Source organism: Chrysemys picta, chromosome 6, assembly GCF_011386835.1.
Source record: "Chrysemys picta bellii isolate R12L10 chromosome 6, ASM1138683v2, whole genome shotgun sequence".
Taxonomy (NCBI): domain Eukaryota; kingdom Metazoa; phylum Chordata; order Testudines; family Emydidae; genus Chrysemys; species Chrysemys picta.
In genome coordinates, this window is record NC_088796.1 from 96,249,951 (window position 1) to 96,271,524 (window position 21,574).

General features: G+C 44.8%; 2 protein-coding genes across 2 annotated transcripts in view; one reads left to right on the top strand and one right to left on the bottom strand.

Annotated features, from left to right (window-relative positions):
- Nucleotides 1-21,574, top strand: part of TMC1 (transmembrane channel like 1) — an 83,583-nt gene that overhangs the window by 22,953 nt on the left and 39,056 nt on the right. Inside the window, exons 5-6 of the mRNA XM_024105436.3 lie at nucleotides 16,669-16,759; nucleotides 17,930-18,011. Coding sequence (XP_023961204.2) covers nucleotides 16,669-16,759; nucleotides 17,930-18,011 — 173 coding nt within the window. The remainder of the gene's footprint in view (nucleotides 1-16,668; nucleotides 16,760-17,929; nucleotides 18,012-21,574) is intronic.
- LOC135972230 (uncharacterized) lies at nucleotides 3,472-10,404 on the bottom strand. Its single transcript, XM_065549398.1, has 2 exons — nucleotides 5,036-10,404; nucleotides 3,472-4,041 (listed from the first exon to the last, which is right to left on the bottom strand). The coding sequence occupies exons 1-2, from the start codon at nucleotides 5,610-5,612 to the stop codon at nucleotides 3,566-3,568; spliced, it is 1,053 nt and encodes a 350-aa protein (XP_065405470.1). The 5' UTR covers nucleotides 5,613-10,404; the 3' UTR covers nucleotides 3,472-3,565.

Below are 21,574 nucleotides of genomic sequence, written 5' to 3' on the forward strand. Positions count from 1 at the left end.
TCATAATGAATAACGCTGTCACTTGTAGTGTTTGTACTGTATACTCTCCTTGTTTTTCTCAATTTTATCTTTATTTCTATATCTGTTGAACTTCAAGCAGTCCCAGAGATCAGGCTCCTTTTTTCTTTGAAAGCCCATCCTTGGGACTTAAGTGGCGTGTGTGTCAATGCTCCTTCACCTCCTTAGCTCTTGGGTGAAAATATGAAGGAGTCAGATCTGTTTGGTAGGATTCCATTACTCACACTGATCCGACCTTTCTGATCATGATAGTTTTCCATCAATTAGAAAGGTCACTATCTTTGGAGCTGTCTTGAATGCCATCTGATCGCTTGGGTGCTGTAATTTTAGTATATATTTCAACATTCGTGGAAAATTCTCTGTCTCTTAAATTGCAAGGGAAATGAATGAAAATTTAATTGAATTTGGGAAAAAGAAAATATTGGGAACATTTTATGCATTTTCTTGTACGTTGTAGGCACAAATTGCCTTTGGCCTTAGTGAATGTCACACTTCCATTTTCACCAAAGCAAAAAGGTTGTTTTCATTAGCAAATAAGTCTCCAGTGGAAACGAATGCTTACAATCAAAACAGATGAGACGGACACAGGGTGGGGGAAAGGATGTAACACACAAGCAGAGTGAACAATGTGATGGCAGCAAATGTCATGTTAGTTCCACTATTTATTTATTTTTTGCTGGGGAGGAGGGGTAGTTAGTTAAGAGGGGATCAGCTAAATGGAAAGAAAAGTGGAGAGGGGACATTGAAGGGAAGGGGGTGAGAATTGACAGGATAGAGAAGAAGGTGGTAAGGGGGCAGGAAAAGTGACTGTGAGGGAGGGCCAGGATTGGAGCAAACAGCCAATTGTCACAGGCCAGAGAAAGTGCAGTCAAAACTATACAAAGTTCTTAGAATGTCCAAACATCCCTACTTTGATTGCTTCTAGAGTCTCCGGCTGGTTGTTCCGCTTTGTAGTTTTCTCCAAGGCCACATGGTGAGGGGAAGAGATAGGTGGCACCACCTGGGCTCTAGTGCCCTCAGAGTAGTGGGGGCCTGCCCTGGATAGTTCTAGAAGTTCAAAGGAGGCTGAGGTGGCCCCAGCTGGGCCCCATTTTCTCCTCTCCCCTCAATGAAGCAGCCCCTGCTTTGGCTACTTAGGCCTTGTCTACACTACGAGAGTAGTTCGATTTTACTTGCATCGAATTTTTGTAATCGATATTGCAAAGTCGAACGTGTGTGTCCACACTAAGGACAGTAATTCGACTTTGTGCGTCCACACTAACGGTGATAGCGTCGACATTCGAAGCGGTGCACTGTGGTCAGCTATCCCACAGTTCCCGCAGTCCCCTCTGCCCATTGGAATTCTGGGTGTAGCCGGCAATGCCTTCTGGGTAACAAAATGAGTCGAGGGTGCTTTTGGGAAACTGTCGTCATCCGTCCATCACTCCCGCCCTCCCTCCCTGAAAGCGCCGGCGGGAAAACAGTTCGCGCGCTTTTCCAGTCATTGACAGCGCGGACGCCACTGTACTCCGAGCATGGAGCCCGCTGCGACCATCGCTGCAGTTGTGGCCGCTCTCAACGTCTCGCAGCTTATCATAAAGGTTTCCCTGAGGCAGATGCAGAAAAGTCAGGCAAGGAGGCTACGGCACCGCGGTGATGTCCTGAAGTCTGAGAGTAGCACAGACCTGTCAGAAAGCAGGCGACCCAGCGCCGAGGACATCACAGTGGCAATGGGTCATGTTGATGCCGTGGAACGGCGATTCTGGGCACGGGAGACAAGCACTGAGTGGTGGGACCGCATAGTGCTGCAGGTCTGGGATGAATCCCAGTGGCTGCGAAACTTTCGCATGCGGAAGGGAACTTTCCTGGAACTTTGTGAGTTGCTGTCCCCTGCCCTGAAGCGCAGTGACACCCGGTTGCGAGCTGCACTGAGTGTACAGAAGCGAGTGGCCATAGCCCTGTGGAAGCTTGCAACGCCAGACAGCTACCGGTCAGTCGCGAACCAGTTTGGGGTGGGCAAATCTACCGTGGGGGTTGTTGTGATGCAAGTAGCGAAGGCAATCGTTGATGTACTGCTGCCAAAGGTAGTGACCCTGGGAAACGTGGAGGCGATCATAGATGGCTTCGCAGCGATGGGATTCCCAAACTGCGGTGGGGCCATAGATGGAACTCACATCCCTATCCTGGCACCGGACCACCAGGCCACCCAGTACATTAACCGAAAGGGATACTTTTCCATGGTGCTGCAAGCACTGGTGGACCACAGGGGACGTTTTACCAACATCTACGTGGGATGGCCGGGCAAGGTTCATGACGCTCGTGTTTTCAGGAACTCTGGTCTGTTTAGACGGCTGCAACAAGGTATTTACTTCCCGGACCACAAAATAACTGTTGGGGATGTGGAGATGCCTATAGTCATCCTCGGGGACCCAGCCTACCCGCTAATGCCCTGGCTCATGAAGCCCTATACTGGCGCCCTGGACACTGAAAAAGAACTCTTCAACTACCGGCTGAGCAAGTGCAGAATGGTGGTGGAGTGTGCTTTTGGCCGTCTCAAGGGGAGATGGAGAAGCTTACTGACTCGCTGTGATCTCAGCGAAACCAATATCCCCATTGTTATAGCAGCTTGCTGTGTGCTCCACAATCTCTGTGAGAGCAAGGGGGAGACCTTTATGGCGGGGTGGGAGGTTGACGAAAATAGCCTGGCTGGTGATTACTCACAGCCAGACAGCCGGGCGATTAGAAGAGACCAGCGGGAAGCGCTGTGCATCCGGGAGGCTTTGAAAGCAAAGTTCCTGAGTGAGCAGGGTAACCTGTGATTTTATAGTTTGTGTACTGAGAAGCTAAACCTGCCCCCGTTTCTTTACCCAGGTAATGTTGACTATCCTATCCAGTTACATACCCCCTTCACCCCCCCTCCAACACACGTGTCGAAATAAAAATAGTTCTACTTTGTTAAAGCACACCGTTTTCTTTAATACTGTTTTAGCGGGAATTTTTTAAAACTGGGACGCAGACTGTGGTGCGGGGCGGGTCTAGTGTTGTGATGCGAATGCAGCTTCTAAACTCAAGGATTGACAGGCTCCGCTGCGGTGGGATGCTTGTTTCAACGGAGCCTGTCACCCCTCCTGATCGGGACTGTGTGTATGGGAGGTCTATTTGACTTTGTGGCAGGGGGAGGACGGTTACAGATCCCATGCTGTGTGGCTCTGTGATCCTGTCTAAGGACCGGCGCTTAAGATCTGTAACTGCCCTCCCCCGCCACAAAGTCACAGAGCAACCCACCCCCCCCAACATTACATCAAAACAACCTCCCAGACTAACCGGGGCAACTAGTCACTGCATCACTGCACTGTGTATGTGCCCTGCTGCTGTGCCTGCCCCCGACTATGTACCCTGCCAAAGGAGACTGTCCTGTCCAATTTCCAACCCCCTTTCCCCTCCTCCTCCAAAAGAACATGATTGAAACAGTAGTTAACAGAAACGAATTTTTTATTATCAACTACACATGGCATTGGGAGGTGAAACTTGGACGTGGGCTTGTGTCAGGCGGGAAGGAAAGAACTTTTCAAATTTTGGGAAATGAGAGCCTTCTGCTACTAGAGCTCTCTGCAGGGGTGGAGTGAGAGTTAGCAGGGACTCTGCCGCCTCTCCTTCTTTGCACTTTGGGTGAGGTGGGTATGGGACTTGGTGGCGGGGGAGGGCGGTTAGAGATGGACTGCAGCGGGGCTCTGTCCTCCTGCCTCCGTTCCTGCAGAACATCCACAAGGCGCCGGAGCGTGTCCGTTTGCTCCCTCAGTAGTCCAAGCAGCGTTTGAGTCGCCTGCTGGTCTTCCTGCCGCCACCTCTCCTCCCGATCCATGTTGGCTTGGTGCATTCGGGTCAAGTTCTCCCGCCACTGGGTCTGCTGTGCTGCCTGGGCTTGGGAAGAGGCCATAAGCTCAGAGAACATGTCCTCCCGTGTCCTCTTCTTCCTACGCCTAATCCGCGCTAGCCTCTGGGAGTGTGATTCCAGGCTAGGTTGTGAGACAGTCGCAGACGGGGCTGTGGAAATGGGAAAAAGGGAGTGAATTCCTCTGAAAGATAAATGTAGTTGTGAACAAAGAACATAGTCTTTCTCTGTGAACAAGACCATGCACAGCACCTTTCACATGCGCACTCAGCACAAGGTCGAATTCTCGGCCTTCGCATTCTGTGCCTGGGGTCTTGAACAGCACATTTGAGAAGCGAGGCAGCACAACGGAATTTCTGTTGCAGGCAGACATGGTAAGCCGTACACTTGTGGCAGTTTAAAACTTTTATATTACCACTGGCCTCATTTCACATTTAAATCAATGTCAGTCCCTGCTGCCAGCAATCCGGCAAGCGGGAACTCTGCCCCTGTCCCACCCCCTCGCGGCTGTCCCCGGGAATGATCCCTTTCGGCTGCCCCTCTCCCGCCTCCACCGCGTGGCTGCAAACCAGCGGTGACAGTTCTGTAAAGGAACGGGAAAGCAGTCCCAACACTAACATTCCCCTACCTAATTAAAAGCAGGTCACCATGGCCGACATCACCCTGATGAGGATCTCCGAGAGCGACAAAGAGAGAATGCTCCGGGAAAGCCTCCAAAGACCAGGGCCGTATGCCGCCCTGCTGTGCAGAGCAATGATCCCCGAGTACCTGATAATCTCGTGGCGCGGCAACGTGTCGTACTTCGGAGGACCCAATAAGGCCGCTCTCCCCAAGAACCTCATGCAACGGCTTTCAAGTTACCTCCAGGAGAGCTTCATCGAGATGTCCCAGGAGGATTACTGCTCTATCCCCGCACATATAGACCGCATTTTACTGTAGCTGCAGTAGCAGGGAATACACAGTAGAGCGGCTTGTGCAGGACAATCACTGAAAACCGGACATTGCTAGATTTCTTTTCAAAACTTGCACTGCCCCTTACTAAACCGTTAAGCGCCTAGGGCACACTAATCATGAACAACCCATTCTTTTAATTGTTAATATTCCTGTTTTGTTAAAAATAAATGTTTAGATGTTTACAACACTTACTGGCTGATCCTTCACCAGATTCTGTGTCCGGGGTAATGGCTGGGGACGCTTCGTAGGGGATCTCTGTAAGGGTGATGAAGAGATCCTGGTTGTCGGGGAAATCAGCGTTGTGAGAGCTGCCAACTGCCTCGCCCTCCTCATCTCCTTCCTCATCTTCCCCGTCCCCTAACATGTCTGAGGAACCGGCCGTGGACAGTATCCCATCCTCAGAGTCCACGGTCACTGGTGGGGTAGTGGTGGCGGCAGCACCGAGGATGGAATGCAGTGCCTCGTAGAAACGGGATGTCTGGGGATGGGATCCGGAGCGTCCGTTTGCCTCTTTGGTCTTCTGGTAGCCTTGTCTCAGCTCCTTGATTTTCACGCGGCACTGCGTTGCATCCCGGCTGTATCCTCTCTCTGCCATGTCTTTAGAGATCTTCTCGTAGATCTTTGCATTCCTTCTTTTGGATCGCAGCTCGGAAAGCACGGACTCATCGCCCCACACAGCGATGAGATCCAAGACTTCACGATCAGTCCATGCTGGGGCTCTCTTTCTATTCCCAGACTGCACGGCCATCACTGCTGGAGAGCTCTGCATCGTTGCCAGTGCTGCTGTGCTCGCCACGATGTCCAGACAGGAAATGAGATTCAAACTGGCCAGACAGGAAAAGGAATTCAAATTCAAATTTTCCCGGGGCTTTTCCTGTGTGGCTGGTCAGAGCATCCGAGCTCGCACTGCTGTCCAGAGCGTCAACAGAGTGGTGCACTGTGGGATAGCTCCCGGAGCTATTAGCGTCGATTTCCATCCACACCTAGCCTAATTCGACATGGCCATGTCGAATTTAGCGCTACTCCCCTCGTCGGGGAGGAGTACAGAAGTCGAATTAAAGAGACCTCTATGTCGAACTAAATAGCATCGCAGTGTGGACGGGTGCAGGGTTAATTCGATTTAACGGCGCTAACTTCGACATAAACGCCTAGTGTAGACCAGGCCTTAGTTTGCTTAGCAGAAATTTATATAGTTCCACTCAGAGCCCTCAGGGTATATAGTTTTGTTTCCATGCCCACTTGAGTCTGTTTAACTGAGATAGGCCTGGACCTCAGGTATTTTCTCTTGAAACAATCTGAAAAATTCATCTGAAAAAGCTAGAATGTTTATGCCTTGGCTAAACTAGCAAAACACACAAAATACTGATCTTTCTGTCGGAAGCAATTTGGCCTGGTTGAGTTAAGTGACATTTTGCAATCCAGAAGTCAATGTAATTATGAATGAAATGAAATGAACAATCTGCTTCCCCAGGAAACTGTGCAGTGTGCTTTTGTAACCTGGTTTCCTCTGTGCCTGCCAGCCTTCCCTCTCCCTGTGCCCTCACTGACTGCTGGTAGCATTCTGCCAGTATCTTCCAGGAACGGGCTTTTGGTTCCATGCTTTTGACTAAGGGCTCCAGGCAGGTACTTCTGTACCCATATAGGTTCCTCTGAATCTTGCGATTCATTTTTCTTCTTTTGGGAATCACCAGCAAAGCTACACCAAGTGTCCAGTACTTCCAAATTATCTTAAGTAAAGAATATTTTGGTCTATAAGTACCTACTACATGGGGAACAGAAATTTGATAACAGGGATTTTCAATCTAGCAGAAAAAGATATAAGAAGATCTAATGGCTGGAAGTTGAAACTAGACAAATTCAGACTAGAAATAAGGCACATATTCTAACAATGAAGGTAATTAACCATTGGAGCTACTTACCAAGGGTTGCGGTGGATTCTCCATCACTGGGAGACTGGAAATGTATTAAATTTCATTTTCTCATATCAAAAGGTTTATGTGAATACACAAATATGTACCAATGTGTTTTCTTGTGTCTTTCCAAAACAATGGTTTATTTTGTGCTGTGCTAAACACACAGCTCTCTTTGAAGTAGGCTTAGGAGCATTTTAATGGCTGACCCCAGAAAATATCAGAGTTCCAAGTGGAAATGACAGATCTTCAGATCAGTTCTTTATACTGAAATCTATTTTTGTAAACCAATGAATCACATTTGTTACCATCTAGCTACATCAAATACATTCCAAAAATAGGTACAATTTATACCAGGCAATCCTATTTTAGATTGTCACTGTTATGTATAGAGATTCATATCTCAGCTCAGCAGAGAAAAAACAAACAAAAATTAGAACTTAAAAGCTAATAACCAGGCCACATTTTCAAATGAAGGTGCCTAAATTTAGGCATCTAAATCTATATTTGGCCCCCTTATGTAAGTGTCTTGATTTCACTGAAATCAATGGAGTAGTGAGTGCTCAGCACCTCTGAAAATGAAGCCAGTTATTTTGGTATCAAAATATGGACCTACTGTAAAATTTTCCAAAGTGTATAAATCCCATTTTCAAAAGTGACTTAGGCACTTTGAAGACCAAGTCCCGTTAACTTTTAATACAAGCCTTAGACCTTGTTTACTCACAGTTTTTGCACTGCTTTAACTATGTCACTTTAGAAACCAAAATATTTTTGGACACATTTATGTTGATGTGAAGGTGCTTATATTACCAGAGCTTACTCGGGGTGGGGGTGGGTGGGGGGGTGGGAGGGGAAGGGAACAAACGTTATGTAGACTGGCCAAAGTCATTTTTGAAAATGGGTGTTAGGCTATTTAGTAACTTAGGTGCTTTTGAAAAATGTTACCTCTGGGTACCTAATTTTAATAATCCAAGTTTGAGAATTCTTAGATTTTAATTTTTATTAAATTATTTCCTCCATCCTTCCCCTGGCTCTTTTCTGAGCAGCTGCACCATCTGACTACATGAGCTGGGAGCGGATTGGTTCAATTCATATCAAATAATTGTTACATGAACAAGAAGCTGTGTACGCCAATGCTCTATAGTTAGAGGGAGGCAAGCTGTTCCATTCTGCTTTCTCCAATCTCTACAAAGTGAGATTTCATTGGAGGTTGTCTCACCATTCCATCAGTTTCCTTTGCTTCCATTTTTCCTAGGGGAAAAGTCATTAACGCAGAAGCTTTAGTTATACTATCATGACAGAGTTAGAGTAATAAGTGAGCATCACACTGACCAGAAAAAGTGATCACATTGAAAAGAATTTCATTTGTTTTAGAAGGAAGTGTATTGTTTTCTTTGCTCTTTAGTTTTGTTCTGAAAATGTGTGAACTATAAAATTTTAATATGCAGCTGCAGAACTAGAATTCACATACAAAGACACTTACATTTACGTTAAGGTCTGGCTGGCTTACACCTACAAGGGAGATGTATCATAGGTTGAAATGCCATTCCTAACTTACACCCTTGTGCCTAACATTATGCACCCCACATGGCCCTGATTTTTCTCTCAAGATCCATGTGTGGGGGAGGATCTTCCAGCAGGTAGAGCTATCCCTGCTTATGATGAAATTGGGGTTATACATTTCTGTAGCACGGCTCCCCAATCTTCAGATCTCACAGACAACTTTTCATAAGTTTGAGGATTTGCAAAGCGGGAGGGGGCAGGCCAAGGATGGGAATGGAGGAGGAGGAGAGAGAGAGAGAGTTTGTGTGAGAGAGAGAGATATTGAGAAACAGATTAACTAGGTGCATCATCCTTCAAACAGCCTCATAAGAAATATTCATGCTGGGATGTGGGTAAGGTTCAATAAGAGCCTATGTAAAGGCTTTGGGAATCTCAAGGGATCCATAGTGGGTGGCTGAAGCTTCTGCTTAATCTATTTGAGGGCAAAACTTGCCCTTTGATGGAATGATCTGTCCTTTGCCACCCCCTCCTCTATTAATCCCCACTTCCACAAGTTTTTCTTCTCGGTAGGGTGCGGGGGATCTGACCTATATGGTATGTAAGAGCACAGTTCTCAGTTACCTGGTAGAAGGCCATATTCTCTGTACTACCTCAGCATAACTGAAGTAGGGAAGGATGGTGATTCAGCCTCTCTCTGAATTTCCTGGCTTTAGTGAGATTAGACATTTTGCATTTCCTTCCTCCTTCTTCTCGGTTAACTACATGGGCTTTTTCTGGTTTCAGCTGGAGTAGGACAAACCATTATTCCAGGATGTGCACTACTCCTTTTGCTGAGTGTAATGCCTATTAAAGAGGTCAGATGGGACACTTAGGGAATAAAGCGCTTTGTTTATCCTAGGAAAGTTGTAGCATGGGCAGTGTCTGTATAAATTTCTCCAGTTTACCAAACCAGTGTGTATTAATTCTGAACTGGAGGGAGAGCAGCTGAGGATTAGAAGGTAGGGCAGGCTGTCTTCTGACCTCTTCTTTTTTGGGGGCGTGGTATTTTCTGTGATATAGACTCTTATCCTCTGAGAACTGGTCTGAGACACCAATATGTTTCACAAAGGCTACTCCAATGGTAATGACCTTCAGTTCCTATCTACTGAACTGGATTTGGAGAAAGTTGAACCTACAAATGGTGCTTATAGAGATAGAGATAAAATACTATGGGCCAGAACTTCAGATGGTGCAAGTTGGTGTAACTCTATTGACATTTACACAGATTTACACCGCCTGAGGACCTGAGACATACGGGTGTATCCATATCTATCCAGCTACCTTGTTTTCCAAGCTAATGGTTCTTGGTCCTGGGGTGATAGGACCACATTTGCAAAGTGGGCTTCTGTATTTGGTCCTGGAGCACAGTTCTAATTCTCATTATTGACATGGGTCAGTTACATTTTACACACACAAAGTATGCATTGTATAATCTACAGAGGTAGTTAACTGCTATGTAGTCAGATCTATTAGCATACTCCTATTAAATTACCATGGAATCCTGCAATTATACAATAGCCATGTAACTATAATTCTCCCTTGTTTAAAGTTCTTACTAAATGTTAAAGCTACCCAATAAAGTTAATACCAATGTACGAATTACAATTAAATTAATGACAACAAAATATGAAGGAGATGGCAGACATAGATCAAGCTTGTATCATTCACAAAGTAGCTTCAAATAAATATAGAATACAAAGAGAATCATAAGACAACTTGGGAGTGGATGTAGGAACAGTGACAGTGAACAAAGGATATTTGGGAGGGCCCCTAAAACATAACTGGTTCATATAAAATTAAAAGGAGGAGGGAGAGAATCTTCAGTCTGTTACCAGGGCTGGATTTACATCTTATGCACCCTTAGGCACAGCATCTTCAGTGCCCCTCCTGTCTACAACTGACCTTTGTGTTTCACACTGTTTTAGAGAGGTCAGGCGCCCCTAGAATGCTGATGCCCCTAGGCATGTCCCTACTATGCCTAATTGGAAATCCAGCCCAGGCTGTTCCCAGCATCCTGCAACGGGGGAAGTAGAGCCTAGTTGCTGTGCTGGGATCTATAGGCACTGAGCTTGGTTCCATTGAAATCAACAGTAACACTTTCACTGACCTCAGCGGAAGCAGTGCCAGGGCCGGCTCCAGGCACCAGCCCACCAAGCTTGTGCTTGGGGCGGCACCTGGAGGGGGGCGGCGCAGCACTCCGGCTGCGGCTGCCGGGGACAGCGTAGCCCCGGCCGGGCTTGCCACCCTCCCCCCGGCGCTCTGGCTGCTGGGGAGAGCGGAGTCGTGGCGGGCTCTCCGCCCTCCCCCCAGCGCTCCAGCCGGTCCGGGAGAGCGGAGCCCCGGCCGGCTCACCGCCCTCCCCCCGGTGCTCTGGCCACCGGGGAGAGCGGAGCCCCGTCTGGGCTCGCCGCTGGGGAGAGCGGAGCCTTGGCCGGCTTGCTGCCGGCTTGCCGCCCTTCCCCCGGTGCTCCGGCCGGTCAGAGAGAGCGGCCCGCGGCCGGGCTCGGCGCCCTCCCCTGCTGCGCTGGAGGGGGGGGAGGCGCGCGGCGGGAGGCTTTTTTGCCTTGGTCGGCAAAAAAGCCAGAGCCGGCCCTGGCAGTGCAGTACCCACCTGTGAACATTTTTTTCAATGGATTATTTCTAAATAATAGGGGTAGGTGGAAAGGTGGGTGGGAGGGGGGTGTTTAGACTTTGTCTTTTTTTCCTTCAGTTGTTTTACTTTCCAATCCAGACTAGCCATAAAAATAGATTTATTGTAACAGAATATTCTATAAATGCAGCATGACAAAAAAAAAATCACAAACTACTCTGTGAGATGAAGAAAAATATTTTCTTCTTCAACTATTATCTTCAGACCCTCGCAGATCTGTTGTTATGAACTTATTGGTAGCCACCGAAACCAAATTAAATGACACTGTAGTTCGTCCATTATTACTGCTGAGCCACTTTCCAAGCTAGCTGCCACCTGGCAACAGTTGTGTTGCTGTCAACTTTTAGCCAGTCTTTTTAAGGCTTACTTGGAGAAGTTCAAAGTGATCAATATTAAAAGGACATTTCTTTTTAATGACTTTTTACATGTTGGTGACTGAAACCTTCCTGAACTGTTGCTGAAAAACGTGAGCTATCCACTTGAATCCTGTTCACCAGCAGCAACCTCTAAGTGCTGTAATACATCCTCTACTTTGTACATGCTGAACTGCCCTACATGCAATATACCTAGCACTTTGGAAGCTGCAACCTCATACCTAGGATTAATAATTAACCTGGGCTACTTAAGGGCAATACTACCTGGCTCCATGAAATATTTATTAGCTCCTTATGTTGGTAATTAGATTAAGATGTTTTTTCTCAAACAAAAAAGCTCTCACAGTTAGCTAAAGGGGTACACTTTGGCCTATCTTGTGCTATAGATAATTTACCTATAACACGATACCAGTGATTACAAAGCTCACTTTCATCTTTCAGTGTTGTTTTTGACACATCCTCATATTTGTGAGGTTGTATCACTTTGCATATAGTGTGTGATATTTTTGAAGATGCTTCTCAAGAATGTGCAGATGAGATTTTAATAAACTGTTGTAATGATAGGACTGTTCTTCCTCTGGTTCTCACTTTTCTTAGCACAAAGTGCAGAGGTGTGTTATGATTCTCCAGGGATGTACAAATAAAGTTCTTATTCTCAAAGCTGAGAACTGAGGTAAAGAGCATTTCAACTGAGAATTGAGGTAAAGAGCATTGCTTAGGAAACAATAATGTGAATAATATACAAACATGTAGAGGACAGGGAAATACATTTATTAGCTGTGTACTCACCTGATAGTTGCATGTTGATTTAGATAATGGCACAGAGAGTACACTTATAAAGTTTGCGGATGATACCAAGCTGGGAGGGGTTGCAAGTGCTTTGGAGGATATGATTAAAATTCAAAATGGTCTGAAGTAAATAGGATGAAACTCAATAAGGACAAATGCAAAGTACTCCATTTACGAAGGAACACTCAGTTGCACACACACAAAATGGGAAATGACTGCCTAGGAAGGAGTATTGTGGGAAGGGATCTGGGGGTCATAGCAGATCACAAGCTAAAAGCAAGTCAACAGTGTAACACTTTTACACACACACACACACACACACACAGAGCAAACATGATTCTGGGATGTATTAGCAGGAGTGTTGTAAGAAGACACAAGAAGTAATTTTTGCTTTCTACTCCACGCTTATTAGGCCTCAACTGGAGTATTATGTCCAGTTCTGGGCGCCACATTTCAGGAAAGATGTGGACAAATTGGAGAAAGTCCCGAGAAGAGCAACAAAAATGATTAAAGGTGTAGACAACATGACCTATGAGGGAAGATTGAAAAAATTGGGTTTGTTTAGTCTGGAAAAGAGAAGACAAAAATTGTTATCATGTCCCCTCTCAAAGTACATAAAAGGTTGTCATAAGGAGGAGGGAGAAGAATTGTTCTTCTTAACCTCTGAGAATAGGTCAATAAGCAATGGGCTTAAACTGCAGCAAGGGAGGTTTAGGTTGGACATCAGGCAAAACTTCCTAACTGTCAAGGTAGTTAATCACTGGAATAAATTGCCTATGGAGGTTGTGGAATCTCCATCATTGGAGATTTTTAAGAGCAGGTTAGACCAGTGCTTCTCAAAGCCGGTCCGCTGCTTGTTCAGGGAAAGCCCCTGGTGGTCCGGGCCGGTTTGTTTACCTGCCGCGTCCGCAGGTTCGGCTGATCGCGGCTCCCACTGGCTGTGGTTCGCTGCTCCAGGCCAATGGGGGCTGCGGGAAGGGCGGCCAGCACATCCTTCAGCCCACGCCGCTTCCCGCAGCCCCCATTGGCCTGGAGTGGCGAACCATGGCCAATGGGAGCCGCAATTGGCCGAACTTGCAGACGCAGCAGGTAAATAAACCAGCCTGGACTGCTGGGAGCTTTCCCTGAACAAACGGCGGCCCGACTTTGAGAAGCACTGGGTTAGACAAACACCTGTCAGGAATGGTCTAGATAATACTTAGTCCGGCCATGAGTGCAGGAGAATGGACTAGATGACCTCTCGAAGTCCCTTCCAGTCCTATGATTCTATATTTAGAGCCAGCCAGGACACAGGAAGTTTAGGAGGGAGTGGGGAAATTTCCTTAGTTTCTGACCTACAAATCACCGAGGGCCTGACTTTGATCTCACAGCAAGTAAATAAGAAGTAACTCATTTTAATTCAAGGGTGTATCCCAGTAAAAATCCATTGAGAGTCTCTGCTGGAGGAGGGATGAGCAGGAGCAAGGAAAAAAGCACTTTGCAGTAGCTGTTTGATAGCTTCAGCATCACATGGGGCTTATGCTTTCCTTATTAGTTTCCTTGAATGCAACTGCACACATATTCTCTGCCTCATCACCCACAGGCCCTCTTTCAAGCTCTGCTCTACCACTAGATGTGCTTGTCATATCTTTTGTTAAATACTGCAGTGGGAATTTTTCATGGAATTAAATTGTTATTGAGACTTGCACTCAACTACCAATTAAATAGGGACTTGAAATTAGTCATGCAAGTATTCCTATTCCTGGATGCAGCTGGGCTGCTGCAGAGCACAAAATGGCTTGACTATAGGTTTTCATGTGGCAGGGTCCCCCCCCATGAGCACGTTATTCACTGGGTCTTCCTAAAGCTGTAATGAGTGTACAAAAAAGCTTGTTAAAAGTCAGCTACAACCAAACCTGTACTGCCCATTCAAGGAGAAAGCACATATGTAGAACATCAAGTGTAACTGACACATATAGTGCTTTCATTCTGACAAAAGATGCCGAATAGTGGCAAGCTTCTTCCATCTACCCAATAATACCATGGGGTAGTATTTCCTTTCATTTGCTGTGGAATGTGTGAGAGGCTTTTGAGTGGTTCTTTAACAGGAATGGTGAGTGCTATCAGTACTGTATTCAAGTGCCTCATACTGTGCAAAGGTACTTAAATTACGATAGGCAGATAGTTCAGTATTAAATATACAGTTGAGCCCTGTTAAAGTGAAGGGTCCCTTTCTATTTAAAACATAACATCTGCATAAGTGGATAGTAACTAGACTAGATGATTAATTTGGCCCAATGTGATTAGTAAAGTTAAAGCTCTTAAAAAATATAGACAGATTAAATACTGTCATGCAGATAAGGGATTTTTGTAACATACACGAAGAACCACCAGGGACCTAGCCAAACACCTGCAAAGATATGGAGAGGAAGAAAAGCCTAACAGTCAATAAGAATGGGGGGAGGGGAACAAATGAAAGAGGGAGGGGAAGGGGAACTTCACTGAGGGAAGTCATGGGAAAATACAGCAGTAGTCCAGGAAACCTGGATCACTACATCCAAAGGGCAAGAATTCAGTTTGCACTAGAAATCTGCAACCAGCTTGCAGATAGAAACAGAAAACCCATCCTTGCCAGAGAATTCAGAACCCAGAGAGGAATAAAAAACTATATTCTAATGCAGAGGAAAACACCTAAAAGGCATTTGATGTGACATTCATTGCATTGCAAACAATCATGCCTAGTTTGAATCCTTGGCTTTAATTGAGGGCTTGAATTCATGATCTAAAAGACATGTTTTTATAAACTTTGCCTGTGGAAAATAATTTCTTTGTTTTGGCTTAGCCAAACTCATGATCATTTTATAAACAGAAAAGAGAAGTTTCTGGAGAATTTCTGTGCCCAGCTATGGATGTATGATGTGTATACTAGGGAGGAACTTTTTCACGTTAGTGACGTTGTGTCAGGCTTTTGTTTGAATATTATCCTTCTGACTTTCTAATCTCCTCATTTCACTTTGAGAAGTGTATTTTTTAATTTTGAAGACTGGAACAGTAAAATAAAGTGGATGAACAGCTGAAAGTATAGATTTTAGCCATGCCACTGCATGTTGTGATTTCTTCAGCCCTTTCACAATCTAGGCCCTGTACTTGGACGTAAAGTCTCCACAAATCAACTAGTGCCACAGTAAATGGTGTTGATTAACTAGGTGACACTCTTCCTTCTGATTTGAACAAATGGTATTAGAAGGATCAGAGCTACTTCTGAAACTGCAGTCATTAAATTCCCACAATATTTTTCATAAGAATAAGAGAGATTAGCTTTGATTCACATGGAAATTCGGAGCTGGTTATTAGTATTCTTCTTACATAAGCATCACCTGCAGTTTTTGTCATGTTTTGGCATGTTGTAATGTTTTTGTTTGCTTGTGTGGATATAAGCTGTGGGCAACAGATCTATGCATAAGAAATAATTCCAGTGAGAGGGACTCAGGCAATTAATCTGTTTGCACAGCTTCCAGAAAAGAACTTCACCGCAACTAATAGCTAGCATTTCTCCAACTACCCACCAGTCTCCGAATGCCTATACAGGCAATTAATCAAAATGTGTAAGGTGCTCTGTATTAGTGCCATCTGGTGACTACCACCAATATAATGGTTTTGATACCACTGTGCAAACATTGGATTTCAAGAAGTCTTGTTTCTTTTATATAGTACTTTAGACATGGTCATTCAGCAGTTAAAGTAGCCACCTCTCCTCAATAAAAGTACATTCACTGGTGTCTTAAAGTTTGTCCTCACAAAGGAGAATAAAAAGGGGGTGGAGAAGACTCTAGTAAGTGCCTGGTCACATCTGATCATCATTTAAAAGTGCTGATGTTACACAAAATCTTAAAAACATTTTAAAGGAACTTTCACTCTTTTTTTTCCTTTCACCCTTATGTCCTATGTGTCTCACTAGGGAATACTTTAATAATGTTGTCAATCAAAACTCTAATCTTCTGGAGCCAATTGAAGCCACAGTTATGAGAAAATGATTCATAGATTGTACAATGGACAAGACATATGTGGAGGCACTGAGAGGAGTGAAAATATATGTAGCCTAGAAGAGAGCAGACACAAGGGAACCATGATTACAGTCTATAAATATCTTCAAAGTAACAATTAAAATGAAGAAGAATAATTCATATAGTTCCAGTGGATGAATGGATTAGGACCAATGGCTTGAACAAAAGGAAATAATTCTTAAGAGGAAGTACTACTGGGGAATAGGCTAGATTACAAAACAAGACATCATGACTTCAGGTATTCACAGAACAGGCTAAATAACATTAGCAGGAATTAAGTAGAGATCACTTCTGGAAAATGCAGATGGCTCAGACAAAATGACAAGTTGTTTTCTTCTGGTTGCACTAACTATGATAAAATTTCTGGGAAATATAAACTATAAGAGTGTCTCTAAGAGAACAGGGATATATGAACATCCAACGTGGAGTAATCGGACATGTTTTTCAAGCCTGAAGTGGCAGGAATTCCAGTTTTACCATATCATCACATGCATGTCTTTTTGTTCTTATTTCTCAGGGAAGCCCAGCTTTTTGTAGAAAAATTTGAAGGTGCACTTGGAAAAGGAAAAGGGAAAAAGTTTTATGCATACAAAGTGATGATGACAAAGGTAAGGATTTTATTTAATCAATTTCATACAATGCAAAGCAATACAGTGTTGTAGATTATCATTCACCACATCCTCATAAATACCATCCCATTCTTCACGTGCATTTTTAACCCTCTTTGCCCCAAATTATCCCAAAGCAGAGGTCATTAACCAAACCCATACCTACTGATTGGGCTCTATCTTCAAGAGCCTTCCAATCTGTTCCACCAAGAGTTCCATCCTCTGGGGATTAAAATTGGGTTTGGGGTTAGGCCCAGAATAAAGAAAGCCAATGAAGATCATGCTCCTTGAGAAGATTCAGAATGTTTCAGTCTCCTCATTGTAGCAGAAAAACTCATGGCATATGGCAAACATGCACTTTACATATTAGATTGGAATGGTTCCTTTCTCCCTTATATAGTGCTTGGACAGATTGTCCCTTTGCCTCAGAGCTGAGAGAATACTGCAAAAAATCTCTGCAAATATTTATTCAAATTTTAAAACAAGTTTTGCTTCAATCATGTTCAGTACTAATTTGGCTTCATTTTTTATAGACATTTGTGGAATCACATTTTACTAGCATTAATGTTCAACAAATTTTCAACTTTCACATTCTGAAATATGCCTGGAAAGCCTGATTATATTTTTCCTCCCTTGGTATCCTGCTAATGAGATACATTGATTTATCTCATTAGACTGACCTCACACTTGTTAAAGCACCCCCATCCTTTCATGTATTTATACCTGCTCCTGTATTTTTCACTCCATGCATCTGATGAAGTGGGTTCTAGCCCACGAAAGCTTATGCCCAAATAAATTTGTTAGTCTCTAAGGTGCCACAAGGACTCCTCGTTGTTTTTGCTGATTATAATAGTTGCTCTTATCCAATTGAGGGACAGAGACACCACCACCATTTAGACTAACCACAACTAAGCAATATAGTTCGAATTTCAGATTTGGAATAAAATACGTTAAATGATCAGAAACAGTTCTCAAGTCAAATAATACTCAAGAAAAAAAATCACGATCTGTTCAGACATTCCACAAACAGAAAAAAAAAAAGGCAAAATACAGCAAATTAAGTATTTGATACAAATTCACTCAGTTCTATGCTGGATCTCAGAGTCATGAGTGAGAATGTATATGAGAACACTGAGAATGCGGCCTCTTTTTCTTTGTGATCCTTTACAGAAATGGATGAAATTTCAACGAGATTTTGAGAATTTTAAAACAGCCTGCATACCATGGGAAATGAAAATCAAAGAGATTGAAAGTAAGTAGTTGTGGAAAACAATCAAATTAGCACTTAGCAGCAGGTGTACTCCCAGAGGCCCCCCTGATTCCAAGAATGTTCTTACTGCTTTTAAAAATAGCTTTCCAGATGTTTTATTCCTCAAAAGAGAAGATGGACCCGCCTTCTTAATTATCAGTGAACCCAAAATGATCTCTTCATCATTATTCTAGAGCACTGGCACCCCTCCTAGCTGTCACGGCAGAGGACACAGCCACATTCTGAACAAGAGATTATGTTTCATGAAACAATATTCACAGTCAAAGCTTGTCTACACAAACATGTAGCTTGCAGCAAGCTGGAGCGTGAATCTATCTCGCACTAGCCTGCCCCAGACTAACATCCACATGGACCCTGCTGATGTGTATTAACAGTTTGTTAACATGCTTTGATCTCGTCCTCTTTGAAATGGGACAAAGAAGCACACCGAGCAAGCCAAAAGGCAATGTATTGATTGGGCCTGAAGACTAAACACTCCTCTGACCCTTAAAAAAGGTCTCTGCAATCAGGGGTAAGGCCCTTTGGTATGTTTGTTCCACCTGTTGTGTGGGGAAAAAAATTAGACTTCTGTGTTTATGGCTCTCAATCTGGCATTTTTTAGCATCACTAAATTAACACAACTTGTTCCCTCAAGAACATCAATTGATCTAAACTGCTGTGCTGATGTATATGGAAACAGGTTATTTTTCAGATAGCCTATACCCAAACTATGACTTCCATCATTTTGACTGCATAGCACTTCCTTTATTTTCAAGGACAACTCCAGGGTACCATAAACAGTATTATCACCACTACATCTAATTGCAGAGATCATACATAAAATTGTCACGTTGATGATTTGGTAGTGCAGAATCAGATAGAGAATTCAAATCCCACTTGAAAGAACTGGAAAATAGAAGGTTTCAAATTTGTTGAGAAGTTCTTTCAATATAGTAAGAGAAAGAGCTGCTTATCTAACCAAGAGAATCATAGAATCATAGGCCTGGAAGGACCTTCTAGTCTAGTCCCCTGCACTCAAGTAAGGTTGACAACTTTCTACTCACACAAAACCAAACACTCTTGTCCCACCCCCTGCCCCTTCTCTGAGGCCCTGCCCCCACTCACTCCATCTCCCCCTCCCCTCTGTCGCTCTCTCTTCCCACCCTCATTCACTCACTTATTTTGACCGGGCTGGCTCAGAGGGCTCGGGTACAGGAGGGGGTGAGGACACTGGCTGGGGGTGCGGGCTCTGGGGTGGGGCCAGAAATGAGAAGTTAAGAGTGCAGGAGGGGGCTCCAGGCTGAGGCAGTGGGTTGGGATGTGGGAGGAGGTGAGGGCTCCGGCTGGAGGTGCGGGCTCTGGGGTGGGGCCAGGGATGAGGGGTTTGGGGTTCAGGAGGGGGCTCCAGGCTGGGGGATGGAGCTGAGGGGTTCAGAATATGGGAGGGGGCTCCTGGCTGAGGCAGGGGATTGGGTGTGAGAGGAGGTACGGGCTCTGGGGTGCAGGTTCTGGGATGGGGCCAGAAATGAGGAGTTCAGGGTATGGGAGAGGGCTCTGGGCTGGGGCTGAGGGGTTTGGAGTGTGGGAGGGATCTGGGATGGGGCAGAGGGTTGGGGTGCGGGGTGTGTGTGTAAGGGCTCTGGCTGAGTGTGCAGACTCTGGGGTGGGGCTGGGGATGAGGGGTTTGGAGGGTGGCGGGGGGGGGATCAGGGCAGGGGCAGGGGGTTGGGGCCTAGGAGGGGGTCAGGGGTGCAGGCTCTGGGCGGCGCTTACATGAAGCAGCTCCTGGAAGCAGTGGCATGTCCCCCCTCCTGCTCCTTCATGGAGGCGCAGCCAGGCTGCTCTGCACACTCTGCGCAATGCCCCATCCACAGGTGCCACCCCCGCAGCTCTCATTGGCTGTGCTTCCTGGCTAATGGGAGCTGCGGGGGTGGTGCTTGGGGTGGGGGCAGCATGTGGAGCCCCCTGGCTGCCAGTACATGTAGGAGCCGGAGGCAGGACATGCCAGCTGCTTCCCGGAAGCCAGCATGTATGGAAGCTAGCAGGGAGCCTGCCAGCCCCACTGCGCAGCGCCGCCAACCGGACAGTCAACGGCCCAGTCAGTGGTGCTGACTAGAACCGCCAGGATCCCTTTTCGATTGGGTGTTCCGGTCAAAAACTGGACACCTGGTCACCCCACAATCAAGGCAGGACTAAGTATTATTTAGATCATCCCTGACAGGTGTTTGTCTAACCTGCTCTTAACAATCTCCCATGATGGAGACTCCACAACTTCCCTAGGCAATTTATTCCAGTGCTTAACCAATCTGACAGTTAGGAAGTTTTTCCTGATGTCCAACCTAAACTGTCCTTGCTGCAATTTAAGTCCATTGTTTCTTATCCAATCCTCAGAGGTTAACGAGAACAATTTTCTCTGTCCTCCTTGTGACAATTTTTTATGTACTTGAAAACTGTTATGTTCCCCTCTCAGTCTTCTCTTCTCCAGCCTAAACATTACAAACTGGTAATGTTTTCTAGACATTTAATACTTTTTGTTGCTCTTCTCTGGACTTTCTCCAATTTGTCCATATCTTTCCTGAAATGTGGCACCCAGAACTGGACACAATACTCCAGGTGAGGCCCAATCAGTATGGAGTAGAGTGGAAGAATTACTTCTTGTGTCTTGCTTACTATACTCCTGCTAATACATCCCAGAATGATGTTTGTCTTTTTTTTTTGGTAAAAGTGTTAGACTGTTGACTCGTATTTAGCTTAGGAAGGAACAATCAGTTGCACACAAGTGGAGTACTTTGCATTTATCCTTATTGAATTTCATCCTGTTTACTTCAGACCATTTCTTCAGTTTGTCCAGATCATTTTGAATTTTAATCCTATCCCGCAAAGCATTTGCAACCCCTCCCAGCTTGGTATCATCCTCAAACTTTATAAGTGTTCTCTCTATGTCATTATCTAAATCATTGATGAAAATATTGAACAGAATCCAACACAAAACTGATCCCTGTGGGACCGCACTTACAGCTTGACTGTGAACCACTGATAACTACTCTCTGGAATGGTTTTCCAACCAGTTATGCACCCACCTGATATAAGCTCCATCTAGGTTGTATTTCACTAGTTTGCTTATGAGAAGGTCATGCGAGACAGTATCAAAAGCCTTACTAAAGTCAAGATATACCTTCTTCCCCTACCCACAAAGCTTGTTTACCCTGTCAAGGAAAGCTATTAGGTTGGTTTGACATGATTTGTTCTTGACAAATCCATGCTGACTGTTACTTATCACCTTATTATCTCCTAGGTGTTTGCCAGTTAATTGCTTGATTATTTACTCCATTATCTTTCTTGGTACAGAAGTTAAGCTGACTGGTCTGTCTTCTCCAGGTTGTCCTTATTCCCCTTTTTATTGATTGGCACTTTATTTGCCCTTTTCCAATCCTCTGGAATCTCACCCATCTTCCATGACTTTTCAAAGATAATACTAAAATTATTTTACAGTTTTATTTGTACTTTAGTTTTACATTAACTGTGAAATGTCCATTACTTTCAAATAGGAGTTGCATTTTTATTCA